Source organism: Stenella coeruleoalba (genome assembly GCF_951394435.1).
Source record: "Stenella coeruleoalba genome assembly, chromosome: 6".
Lineage (NCBI taxonomy): Eukaryota > Metazoa > Chordata > Mammalia > Artiodactyla > Delphinidae > Stenella > Stenella coeruleoalba.
In genome coordinates, this window is record NC_137151.1 from 56,225,940 (window position 1) to 56,239,281 (window position 13,342).

Below are 13,342 nucleotides of genomic sequence, written 5' to 3' on the forward strand. Positions count from 1 at the left end.
GATATGTGACTGTGACTAGAGAAGCCTGCTTATCTTTCTCTGACATCAAAGCTGCTGCTTTGACTTTGGGGGCTTCTGATGCACGAGCATCACTCAGTGCCTCTCCTCCCTTGTAATACTGAACAGCTAGCTTCCAGAAGGCGCAGCAGTGGCTGTCATTAGCAATGGCTAAACTTTTCATTTTCTCCAGACATCTCAGTAACTCTCCCCACAGTTGACATCTGCAACGTAAAGTTCCTAGCTTAGTCCATGTTACCAGTGAGATCGCCAACTAGAGACGCCAGGAGGCGGCGGCGGGGAGGCTGGGTGGAGTCCATAGGTCTTGAGTTGCAGGTGGACGTGGTGAGAGGGATGGGGAAGGTGACGTTAAGAGGATTCTGACCCCCACTGCTTTCTGCCTGCGCTCACCCCAGCCCAGTGGTCTTTATAGAGACAGCAGGGCCCCGGAGCCGCTCAGGTCTGGGTTAGAGTTCAGCGTTGCCACTTAGCCGAGGAACTCTAAGCTAGTTCCGTGGGGTCCGTCCACACCATGACTGTGCAGCACTCACTCAGCTACCTTCTCTTTTCTTTTAGCAGAGCTGCTTTATGAACAGTTACGTTCAGAGCTTGTTCTTACGTGGCCTGTAATTATATCGTCTCTTTTAATATAAAGGCAGTTCACGGCCGCTCTGGCTGACTTGCGGGAAGCCGTGAAGCTCTGTCCCACCAACCAGGAGATCAGGAGGCTCCTGGCGCGCGTAGAAGAGGAATGCAGGCAGCTCCAGAGGAGCCAGCAGCAGAAGCAGCAGTGCCCGCCGCCAGCGCCCCCCGCCGACTCGGACCACGAGGAGGACGCCCCGACCCCCGGCCTGAACGACGGCTTTCACCTCGAGGAGGCTGAAGAGGAGGAGACTTCTCCACAGGAAGAATCCGTTCCCCTCGCTCCCAGGCCCCAGCCGCCCTCCTCTGCCCCCTCCCCATACATCCGAAACCTTCAAGAAGGGCTCCAGTCCAAAATGAGGCCGCTATCGCCACAGAATCGGCTGGGGGTGAGCAAGCCCCCGAGGGAGCCGGTCGCTCAGCCGGGGCTGAGGGTGCAGCCCACCAAGCAGGCGCAGATCGTGAAAACCAGCCAGCACCTGGGTTCTGGGCAAGCTGGCCTGAGAAATGCTAGCTCGAAAACGCAGGTCTCTTCGCAGAATCCTCCCCCGAGTCCCATGCCTGGAAGACTCTCTGCCACCCCCGCCGCCGGAAGCAGAAACCAGCATCTGGAGGGAACAGGCACCTTCCCTGCGGGAGCAGCTTCTAGCCACTCGGGAGATCGGCTGGGGCCCAGCCCCAGCGTCCAGCTGCAGCCCAGTGAGGGTGACGCTGCGTATCCTCTACCGAGTAAGATAAAAACTGCAGAGAGGCTTCTGTCTCGTGCCACCGTGGCTGTGGACGTAGCCCCTCTAAAGCCAGGCGGGCCAGTGAGCTGCAGCGACGTGCGACACCCGGCTTCCCTCACCAGCTCAGGCTCTTCCGGTTCTCCGTCAGGCAGCATCAAGATGTCAAGTTCAACCAGTAGTTTGGCTTCAAGCAGCAGTTTTTCAGAGGGCTTCAAGGTCCAAGGACCAGATGCTCGAATGAAAGACAGGGTTGGTAGCCAGGCTCCGAGTGGCCCAGCTGAGCACAGGCCGCGCAGTACTCCGTTCATGGGCATCATGGACAAGACAGCGAGGTTCCAGCAGCAGAGCCACCCTCCCAGCTGCGCCTGGCACTGCACGGCGCCAGAGGGGCTGCCGACGAACATGCCTTCCGCGGCTGGCCTGCAGGCCGCAAGCTCTGAGAAGCCCTCTCTCAAGCAAGCAGGAGGATACAGTAGCCAAGCCAAAACCCGTTCTGTGTCTACTCTGGGTGGAGGGGTCCACAACGGGGCCCAGGGGAAGGAGCTAGAAGAAAAGAAGTGCCAAATTCCAGTCCACTGCCAAGACAGCCGGGTAACTAAGACGGTTTCTCACGCGTATCAGGAAGGTCTCTCTAAACAGCAGTCTCACATCAGCAGTGAAGCCCACAGGAGTCACCTCCCTTCAGCAAAACCAAAGCGATCATTCATAGAATCAAACGTGTGAGCCGTGAGGGAGACCCACGTGTGGTATTTGGAAAACGGTGTGCTGGCTCCTGGTAGTCATTAAATGGTGGTTTGTGAGAAAAATTACTCTTTAGTCACATATTTATTTTTCCCTTGGGGGTGGATCAGATGCCATTGATATGTTGAAAATGTGGGATTAAATTTCTTTGATAGATAGAAGTCACCAGAAATAAGAATGCTAACCAGAATTGAAAACTACAACTAGTTATGCCTGTTAAGTTAAAAATTGAAGACAGCCAAGAAGACATTAACTCATGCTTCTCTCTTTTGAAATTATTTGGTTTTTATCACTTTTCTCCTAGCCTTTGCTATGTGGTAAGATCATATTATTTCTTAGATAATGTAAATGTCTAGTGATAAGTTTAGCTCATGACATAATATCCAGGTGATATGTTCTGGAAAAGATGGAATTTTCAAGTTACAGTTCCAATGAGTCATATCTTAATTTATATATATATGCACGTACACATAGAGTTGACTGTTGAACAACATGGGACTTAGGGGCGCCCATCCCCTGTACGGTCAAAAATGTACAGTGTAGCTTTTAGTCGGCCCTGTGGAGGGTTCCACATCCTCGTATTCAACCAGCCGTGGATCATGTAGTATGTATTGACCGGGGGAAAAAAAAATCCATGTATAGGTGGACCTGCACAATTCAAACCTTTGTTGTTCAAGGGTCAGTGTGTATGTGCACGTGTATATATATATATGAAAGACCTGAGTAATTTCTAGCTGAATGTGACTATACGTGTTATATGGGTCACTTTTTTTTTTAAGCAAAATATAAGAACATCCAAGTATTGTTCCCTTTATAGCAGTTCCCTTGGAAAGATTAAACACCTATTTCTGTGTTATGGTTCCTTTTTTTGGAACTATATTCCCGCTTCAAGGTGTTTTTAATATTTGGAAACAGTATAAACCATTTGGAATCATGATTGGTGGTTAAGTTGAATTTGGGCTAAAATACTAAGAATACAGCATTCTCGGTGACATGTAAATTAGCTCTCAGTTGGTCCCCAAACGGCTTTTATCAATGATAGCACTCCTGGAACAAACCTTCCAAGGTCCTCTAATGACAATATTTAATTCGGATACTTAAGGTGTGGTTGGTTATTGCTTTCGTTTTATTATAGTCATTACTTTATAGCCACATGTTGTATATATCATGTAGCCAAGTTGTATTCAGACTTGTAAATATAACTATTTCAAGTAGTTAATCTTAAAGTCATATATTTGCATGTTCTTTTTAAGCTTCGTCCATGCTGGTTATTGCACTGAACGATAATATATATGGCATGTTAACAGTATACCAGTAACAGCACTTTATCTCATTTATATGAACACCTCTGAGGTGCTACTTAAGTCCAAACTGATGTATTATTCATTTGTAAAGATAAGGTACAGGAGTGAACCTTGATTTTAAAGGTATTTTTATAAGAAAATGGTGTGCTATTGGAGGATGTTAAAATACTAGTTTGAGAGAGGTGGTGGGAGTGTATTTGTTTTGTATGTTGGGATGTGAAATTTATTTTCTAGAATTGGAGAGAAGGAAGTTCTATATTTACAGAATGTTTTAAAAACGAATAGTTGTAATGAAGTCCCTGTGAGCATCATTATGGTTTTGTACGAATAGGACTCTTCTGGTGTCATTCTCCATTTGTTCCTGAGTGTGTACAGAGTACTTTGTACAGCTTTGTCAGTCTTTTTTAGAGGCGTCTCATGAGTTCTGCTATAACTACTATGGCTTATTTATTGTTTATTGTTTTCTTTAATATTTGTGGAAGTCTTACTCTTTTGTTATGTAGTTTTGTTTCTGCACAACTACTGTACTTTTCCATATGGAATAAAGACAATTAATAGAATTTGTTTTGCATTAAATGAAACAATGGCTGCGTAGAGAAGATCCTGATGTCAGCTATCTGCCTTGCTTAAATCCGGAGTGATTTTATCCTAAAGAAGTGGAAAGCCTGTTTCTCAGTAATACTACAAATACATATTTAATGTTATTTAATAATTTCAGAACAAGGGTAATGGCTTCCAGAAATCCCAAAACATTCCAGGGTCAAAATTAGTCTTTTTGCCTGAAATGAGAAGAACGCATGAAGAGCATTCTGTACTTCTCTGTTCGGAAATCCTGGAGCACGGTTTTAGTGGCAACAGTGCATCTTCAATATTTAACTCCCACTTTGGCGATACATACACTGAACACTGTGCCAGCGTGAAAGTTTGTTCTTCATATTTCTATTATCTTTGAGTTAAAAGTGTTTGTCTTTATAACCACATATTTCAGTTTCAAAGTAGTATGAATGAGTGTGAACATTAAACTGTTGTATTGTGATAAAATCCTGATGTGGAATCTTAAGCCTAAGCAACTTCAGGTTATTGTGTGGTTACTGCTATTACTAGCAAGGCCAAGTAAAGTATTTTCAGTCACTCTTGAAAGCTATATATTTAAACTAAAGGTAAAAAACAAAAAACTGGGTAGGAGGGGAAAACTCTATTAATAGATCATTCTTATTGGATGACTTCTGTGATGCTGCCAGTGTGACTATTAGAATGTATTATACATTACATTATGATTTTGATAGATTCTTAGTAAAGGTATTTGGTCCAGTTACCCCAGGAAGTGCAGTCTCCTTGGGATGCTACTGGTCAGTGCTGAGGACCGGGCAGTGGGCAGGTAGGTGACGGCTGCTCCTGCCTAGTCCTGCACGGATGGTGGTCCCCAAGAGTGCAGAGGGGCCGTGTGGTGTCCTTTCCTATGGGTGAGTTTGGGTTTGGTTTATTTAGTTTGTTTGCTTGTGTTTGTGGGAAGGAGTAGTAGCTCCGCTTTGGTTTGTTTGTATATAAAAACAGATGCACTTTCACTTTTGTAAATTGGCATCTTAGTTTTCAGCCATTTAACAAGAAACTATCCTAGTGAAACGTAAAAAAGAAAATCACCTTCTTTAACACATTTAGCAAATAACTGTTTTCTATCAATGACTTCAGGGATTTTCAGTAATTTTTATGTGAAAACCAGCCAGCCTTCTTTGGAAAACAAGTCTATTTTATCAAAACAAAAGATATCTGGTCCAATGGTGGGCTCTGTCAATCTTACCCAGTCTTTTGTTAGAATTATGTTAGCATACTTCCTCTATAGAATACAATAGAAAAACACCTTCTAGAACATGTTCCCATCTTTTGGTCCTCATGAGTAAGAATGTGAGCGGCATGTGTAGTATGAAAAAAAAAATACTCTTCTAGAATCACGTATTGTGAATCCCAGCTGTGACACAAAGGAAATAAAATTCAGTAATACATTAGGATGACAGAAATTTTACAAAGCAGCGATTACAAAGAACAGGTTTTTGGAGATTTCTGTGGTAGCTTTCCACCCTTCTGTGAACATACAGCATATTAGCTATAAGTTTATAAAACACTAGAAAAGGCTGACGGAATAAATACTTACACTGATTTTTCCCTTTTATTTCTGTGTTTTCAAATTTCAGAACGACGACAGTGAGGATTTCGGGGGTAAGCACAGAGTCTTGGTCCCTGCCTGCCCTTAGAGTTTAGTTCTAACAAGCTTTCCCACTAATGGCTTCCATTCTGGTAAACAACTTGTGAGACAAATGGAGAGTCAACACAACCTCAGCTTTCCGAACTTGAAGTTTTCTTCTGAATGTTTATCAGGGTGTTGTATTAGCTATCGGCCTGTTGTGTAAAAATGTATAGTCACCTTAGCTTAAACTATTATGTGAGAACTTTTAAGAATTCTAAATTGTAAAGGGAGGCTAGTTTGCCACTTTATATGTTTCAGCAAAGTCAGCTTGATGTATCTGTGATAATTTATTCCATCTAACTTGTACCTAGGTTTGGACAATGGGGGAAAAATCATTACTACCTTGCAAACTTAGAATCTAACAAAATTGCTCATTAAACACGTTAAAGTGATTTTCTCAATTTAGTCATAAAGAAATCTACAATTGTTTTGCTAAAAATTCTCTTTAGAAGGATTCCAAAGAGTTATCAAATGAACAGTTATTAACTAGGATTTATCTGTTATATTCTAGATTATTCCAATCTTTGGTTATAATGGAATATGATCTATAACAAGAATAAATTTGAGCATGGCAAATTTAAAGTTGTAAAACTTTACTTCTCTACAGGTTAAGCTTTTTTTTCACTAGTATAAAAAGGCTTTTGTAGTAAAAATAGAAAAGATGTTATATGTGTTACTTAGTTCCTATGTTTTTAAGAATGAAAATAGCCAGTAAATAGTTTTTATAGGTAACTAAGTTTAAGAAGTTTACCTTTCTCCTTCTGTTTTGCTTTTAATAATGTCTGATTAGTATCTACCTTTAAATCATTCAAATGAAATCACAGAAAATATAAATAATGCAATATAAAATAGTTTTATTTTTGATGTGTCTCCAGCCATCGATCAATGGCCATTTTCAGAGTCCTATTTGGTATAAGTACCACTGAAGGAAGAACAAGATTTGTCATGGGACTTGTACGTTTCTTTTTGCTGATCCAATTTTCCATTGCTTCCTTTTCGTATGAATAGCCATCTAAAAACAAAACAAAACCACATACACAAATTATTTGCAATGTAGGAAAGGGAAGTTAGGATTACTAAAATGGGTACAAAAACTCCATTGCCAAGGCCTTTACTGTAATTTAAGTGGTAGTCTTGTCTAGCACCACTGCTCCCCAAATATTTCTGCAACAACATCCTAAATTCTACCATTTAAGATGCATTAAGATTGCACAAATTACCTCGAACAGTGTCAAAAAACTGAAAAAAGGACTGTCAAAAATTCAGATGTAGCACAAAGGAAGAAAGGAAACGAGCCAGGTAGAGGAAAGTGGTAGTGAAGCTACAGTGCCCTGCTAGTGCTGTCAGCTATGTGTCAGATAATGTGGCTAAAGATGGGAGCAAAAAGCTCTGGGGATGACAAGGCAAAACTTTCCAACATGTTGAAAAGTCAGGGAAACAGATACCAAGAGATTATAGAGCTCACCCCACTAAGGACTTGACAGTAAAGGGATTTACTATGCCAAAAAAAAAAAAAAAATTCATTGGCTAAGGTTTTTCATACCATATTCTTACAAACTTTTTTGCATGTGTTAAGGTTGGAGGTTTTGCTTCACTTTTTTTATACTTGTAGCTCTTTCTCTTAAACTTAAAATCTTAGTTCCTAATTACATTTACACATTAACCTATTTCTTTTAATCTGCAATGCATACAACTGTTTCAAACTAACAACGCCAATACATTACTAATGTAAGACTGTGAAAGATTTTTTTCTGGCTCTTTCTGTCACCAAGATAGATCCACTAGGGTTGTCTAATTGAAATCCTGTGTTTGACAATCACTTGAAAAAAAAATTTCTGATTATGTTACTGGACATATAATGTGGTCCATTTGCTTCCCTTTTTATCCTCCCAATTTTTAGAGACTGGTTTGTTTTTCATGATGTATTTTAACATTTAAATGGTTTCAAAGTAAAAACTATAAAAAGTCACATTAAGAGTTTCTCCAACCCACGTTCTCTCCCTTCCCATATCGGTAACCATGTATGTTAGTTTGTTTACACTTTCCTTTTGAAAATATAAGCAAATGTATGTGTACAGACACAGTGCATATACATTCTTACATAAAAGTTAGCATGCTCCACACTATTCTGTACCTGGTTGGTTGGTTTTTTACTTAACTATACATTGCTTTTTTATTCCCCCACAGTACTCCCCTGTATGGATGTATTGATGGACATCTGGGTTATTTCCAATACCTTTTTACAAATAGTGCTGCAGTGAACAGTGAGTGCTATCATTTGGGGGGAGATTCTAGCAGTAGGACTGCTGCATCAGAGAAAATGTATACAATTTTGTTAGAAATGCTAGTACTTCCACAGGAATTCTACCATTTTTTTTTCCCACTAGCAATGGCATTTAGAGTGCCTGAATCTTCCCCAGAGCCCAACCAAGAGAATGTGCTGTCAAACTGAGTTTTTACCAGTCTCTCATGAGCAATGGTATAGTGTATCAAGTAGTTTTATTTTATTATGAGGGAGCTAGAACATTTCTTTGTATGTTTGAGCCATTTGCTTTTCATTTTCCTGTAAACTGACCATATTTTTGGCTCACTGTTCTATTAGACTGTTCTTTTATTTCAGAAGATTTATTTTTGAGATGTAACTGACAAAAGTTTCAGGGGTGCAACATGATTTTTGCTTTTCTTTCTCCAGATTGCTTTGGTTATTTGGAATCTTTTGTGGTTTCATACAAATCTTAGGATTGTTTTTTTCTGTGAAAAATGCCATTGTGATTTCGATAGAGATTGCATTAAATCTGTAGATTGCTTGGGTAGTATGGACATTTTAACAATATTCTTATCAATGAGCACAGAATATCTTTCCATTTATTTGTGTCTTCTTCAATTACCTTAATGTCTTGTAGTTTTCAGTGTACCGATCTCTTACTTCCTGAGTTAAATTCCTAGGTATTTTATTCTTCTTGATGCAATTGCAAATGGGATTGTTTTCTTAATTTCTCTTTCTGCTAGCTTGTTACTAGTATACAGAAACACAACTGATATTTATATATCAATTTTTGTTAACCTGCAACTTTATCGAATTGTTTGATTAGTTATAATAGTTTTTTGGTGGGCTTTATAGGGTTTTCTATATATATTACATCATATGCAATAGAGACAAGTTTTACTTCTTTTCCAATTTGGATGCCTTTTCTTTTTCTTGCCAAAATGCTCTGGCTAGGACTTCCAATGCTATGTTGAATCAAAGTGGTGAGAGTCTGCATCCTTGTCTTGTTCCAGATCTTTGGAGGGAGAGATTTCAGCTTTTCACGATCGAGTATGATATGAGCTGTGGGCTTGTCATATATGGCCTTTATGATGTTGAGGTAATGCTCTCTATGCCTGCTTTATTGAAAGTTTTTTTAATCATACATGGATATTAAATTTTGGCAAATGCTTTTCTGCATCTATTGAGATGGTCATATGATTTTTATCCTTCATTTTGTCAATGTGATATATCACACTGATTTACAGATGCTGAATAATCCTTGCATCCATGGAATAAACCCCACTTGACCATGGTGTACGATCCTTTTAATGTGTTGTTGAATTTGGTTTGCTGATATTTTGTTGAGGATTTTTGCATCTATGGTTATCAATGATATTGGCCTGTAATCTTCTTTTCTTGTGGTGTCCTCGTCTGGTTTTCTTAAGAGTAATACTGGCTTGTAAAATGAGTTTGTAAGTGTTCCTTCCTCTTCTGTTTGAAAGAGTTTGAGAAGGATTGATATTAATTTTTTTAATGTTTATTTCATCCATGGAATATGAACATTTTTCAATTTTTATACTAACTTCTTTTGGATTTTGAGTCCAGGTTAGGAAGTATCCCTATTTACAGGTTATCAAGGAGTTTATCTACATTTTCTTCTGGGACTTGTAAAGGTTTCATTTTTTATATGTCTAATTCATTTGGAATTAATTTAGATGTGTAGTATGACAGATGAAGCCAGTTTTATCCTTTTCCATATGACTACTTAGTTGTCAGAATACCCCTTTTTTAAATTCCTTATTTTTCCCACTGATTTAAAATTTCATGTTTATCATTCACTAAATTTCCAAATGTACTTGGATCAATTTCTGGATTTTTAAGAATTATTTTCCATTAGTCTGTCTATTCATGTGCCAATCTCACACTGTATACTTTATAGAGACTTTATAACATGTTCTAATATCTGGTAGGGCTCTTTGTTTTTTATAATCTAGGTTATTTGTTGTGTGTTCTTTCCAATGGAACCTAATAATCACCTTCTGTATTTCTAGGAAAAAGCCTAATAGTGACATCTTGCTCACGATGAGTCTTCCTATCTATCAGTGTGCTATGCTTTGCATTTTTTTTCCAAGTAGGCTTTACAGGGATGTTTTATAGTGTTTTGTTTTTGTTCTTGTAAATTGTCTTCCATCATACCTTTTAACTGCTTTTTGTTTACACACACACGAAGGCTATTGATTCCTCATTGATGTAACTTGCTAAATGCTCATTAGCCCTATTAACCTATGGTGCCTCAGCTCCAAATCCATATGTAATGCTGAGGACTCAGCATGCTGGGAGCCAGGATACTGTAAACCACATTTCTGCTTTGCCAGCTGGCTCCTTGTTAAGTCCTGCAATAGGATTTCTCTAGAAGGAGACAAAAACAAGGTGAAGGCTCCTATCAGTGTTGTGCCTGGTCATGGCCCTTTATCTGGCAGGGGTAACTGGTTATACTCTCCAAATTTTTTTATATTTGCTTCATTGTAGGTACTGCCCAAAGCTCTTACCCTTCCCCCTTTAGAGAAAGAAGCACCAGCTGGGTAGCTTCCCCTTCTTAGAAGACTGAGTTCTGGTTCTGAGAGACCCACGTGAGGTTCTAATAACCTCAACTCATTCTCTTTGTTCCCTGCGTCCTAGCGAACGTAGATGCTTCTGCAGATACTGTACCACCTTTTGTTTTTGAGATATAAGTCACATACCATAAAAGCCACCCTTTTAAATATACAATTCAGTGGTTCTTAGTATAATTTACAGAGTTGTGCAACCATCGCCACTATCTAATTTCAGAACATTTTCATCATTCCATAAAGAAACTCTGAACCTATTAGCGGTCATTCCTCTCCCCCAGTGACCACTAATCTACTTTGTCTCTACGGAGTTGCCTATTCTGGACATTTCCTATAAACAGACCCATACAACATGTGGCCTTTGTTGTCTGGCTTCTTTCACTTAGCCTAATGTTTCCCTAAGGTTCATCTATGTAGCATGTATAGTATCTGTTCCCTTTTATATCTGATTAATATTCCATTGTGTAGATATACCAGATTTTTTAATTTGTCCATCCAGTGATGGGACATTTGAGTTATTACCACTTTTTGGCTATTATCAATAAGACTGCTATGAACATTCAAGTACAACTTTTTGTATGAACATATTTTCAATTCTCTAGGATAAATATCTAGAAGTACAATTGTGTGGTCACATGGTAACTTTCTGAGGAATTGCCAAACTGTTTTCAACAGCAGCTGCACCATTTTCCATTCCCACTAGCAATATTTCTGCATCTCCTTGCCATCTTCCATCCTTTTGATTCTAGTCATCCTAGTGGGTGTGAAGGTGGTATCTGTTTGTGGTTTTGATTTTCACTTCCCTAATGATGATGAGCACCTTTTCCAGTGTTTATTGGCCATTTGTATATCGTCTGTGGAGAAAGGTCTATTCAAATCCTTTACCTGTTTTTTTCAGTTGGGTTATTTGTCTTACTATTGAGTTGTAAGAATAGTTTCTGTAGGAAAATATACTCAATTTTTATTTATGCAAAGCTGATATATAATGAACCGCAATCTTACATATCACACTGGCCTCTGAAAAATGGTGGGCGTGTGAAACATTGTGAGTTCAGTGACAGCTAATTCATTTGCCACCAAGCTGGATACATATGATAACAGCATGTTTTTAACCCTCCAGGTGAAAGGGGCCCACTTTTGTTATTAATTTCTTAGTTACATTCCACTGTGGTGACCCAATGGTGTTTTTGTTATTTCTGGCGATCTATTCAAAAAGAAGGTATACTTCCTATTTTGGACTGACAGGTATGATCAAGCCTATCACCGTGCTGTATTTCTCCTTCCATTGCCTTACACTGTCTGTAGCTTCTGCTCTGTGAAAGTCTTTGCTGTGTTTGGGACTGCATAGCTAGTAATGGTTTGTCCTCACTGAGAATCATGGTCTTCAGTATTATATAGTATCCTGTGTCATTTTAACTTTTTTTTGGTCTGAATTCTCTTGCAGGCAAGTATGTAACTCCTTTATTTTTAGTTGCAACTGTCTCATTTTTGTCTATCCTTTTATTTCTAACCTTTCTGAATCTTTAAGTTAGATTGTGCTTTGTCAACTAACCTCAAATCTTTCATCTCTTTAGGGATGAGTTAAGCCAAATTGTTTATTATCAGTACGTTTGGTAATACAGTTCTGTCATTCTTTATATTTTTATAGATTTTTATAGATTACTTACATAAATTCTTTCACTGTAGAGCTGGTTTCTTCCATTTTGATACTTAGGGAAGTTTGTATTTTTGATCTACTGGTTTACCTTTACACTAATACCTTTAAAAAAGATGAGACCAATAGTATTAGTGTCTATTGGTTCCTTACTATATAAGTAATATTCAAATTAGCTAGTAGTCTTTTTCTGTCCCTCACTGTCTAAATTTCAAATAGGCTTTTTACTCAGTTAATAATCAGTGAGCTTATTCAACTTTTCATACTCTCTACTCTCCATGTTTAATAGTTCTATGATATCTACATTGTTAGAGCCTATTATCATCTTATAGTATTTAATTGAATTCCCTTAAATGAATAATTTTTCCTTCCCTGCCTGTGGGTTGTCAGTTTCTTGAGCGGTAGCAGTGAATAAAGTATCAACCCATTCACTCTATGGAGGTACAAGCTTCCTGCTATAAGAAAGTCAGTTACACTGGTCACAGTTTATCCTAAAGTTTAATATAAGCTTTCTATGATATTATAAAGTAGTGAGTCTTTGGAATAATCAACAGTTTTCTACTGGGGTCAAATACATTCCCTGAAACATTTGTTTAACAGAGAAAGTAGGAATTCTGAGTGGATCTAGAGCATTGCTATTTATATGTCAGCTTTCAAACTGTTCTACCAAAGTTCATCCCAAAGCACTAAAAGGTATTATCAGAGCTACAATACAAAGCAAGGACCGCTTCCCCACCCACAGACAGTCTGTCTGTCATGTATAATTAAAAAAGCAATGAAACACTGTAACTAGAAATAACTGCATCTGAAAATTTGGGTTTCTTTTAAAAATTCATGCCTGAAGTTTACTATAACTAGAGTTAGCTTATTTGAAATCAAACGTATCACTAGGGGAAAAAACTGACAATTTTTAAAAGAAAATATATAGTGCACATTACATTCAGTATTAACTAAGTTTGCTTGTTTTCATATTTTTTAAATTGACCTAAGGATTTTAAAGCTTTCAATAATTTTTAAAATTATTTTTGCCCAGACAGTACCATCTGACTCTTGCTATAAACCAAGATACTGAGTTGACAAATCAAGAGCTATACCAGAAAGAAAAAAAGAGCTATACCAGATAGTTCTCAGAAATAAACAATATTTAGTAAGCTCTATTCACAGAATTTTACTTCAT

At 38.5% G+C, this 13,342-nt stretch overlaps 2 protein-coding genes across 10 annotated transcripts in view; one reads left to right on the forward strand and one right to left on the reverse strand.

Moving 5' to 3' along the window:
- Positions 1–5,922, forward strand: part of TANC1 (tetratricopeptide repeat, ankyrin repeat and coiled-coil containing 1) — a 230,501-nt gene extending 224,579 nt beyond the window's left edge. For 4 of the 5 annotated variants that reach the window (XM_079924582.1, XM_079924583.1, XM_079924581.1 and 1 more), the window contains one exon: positions 653–5,073. In XM_079924582.1, coding sequence (XP_079780708.1) covers positions 653–2,090 — 1,438 coding nt within the window. In that variant the 3' untranslated portion in view covers positions 2,091–5,073. Of the gene's footprint in view, positions 1–652; positions 5,074–5,601 lie in introns of those variants that run through there. The other variant, XR_013828769.1, reaches the window with a different exon arrangement.
- Positions 5,923–6,429: 507 nt separating this feature from the next.
- The window catches only part of WDSUB1 (WD repeat, sterile alpha motif and U-box domain containing 1), a 76,222-nt gene continuing 69,309 nt past the window's right edge, over positions 6,430–13,342 (reverse strand). For 2 of the 5 annotated variants that reach the window (XM_079923503.1, XM_079923501.1), the window contains exon 11: positions 6,430–6,666. In XM_079923503.1, the coding sequence (XP_079779629.1) occupies positions 6,509–6,666 (158 nt within the window). In that variant the 3' untranslated portion in view covers positions 6,430–6,508. Of the gene's footprint in view, positions 6,667–12,178; positions 12,271–13,342 lie in introns of all 5 variants that reach the window. The other 3 variants (XM_079923500.1, XM_079923502.1, XR_013828605.1) reach the window with 2 other exon arrangements.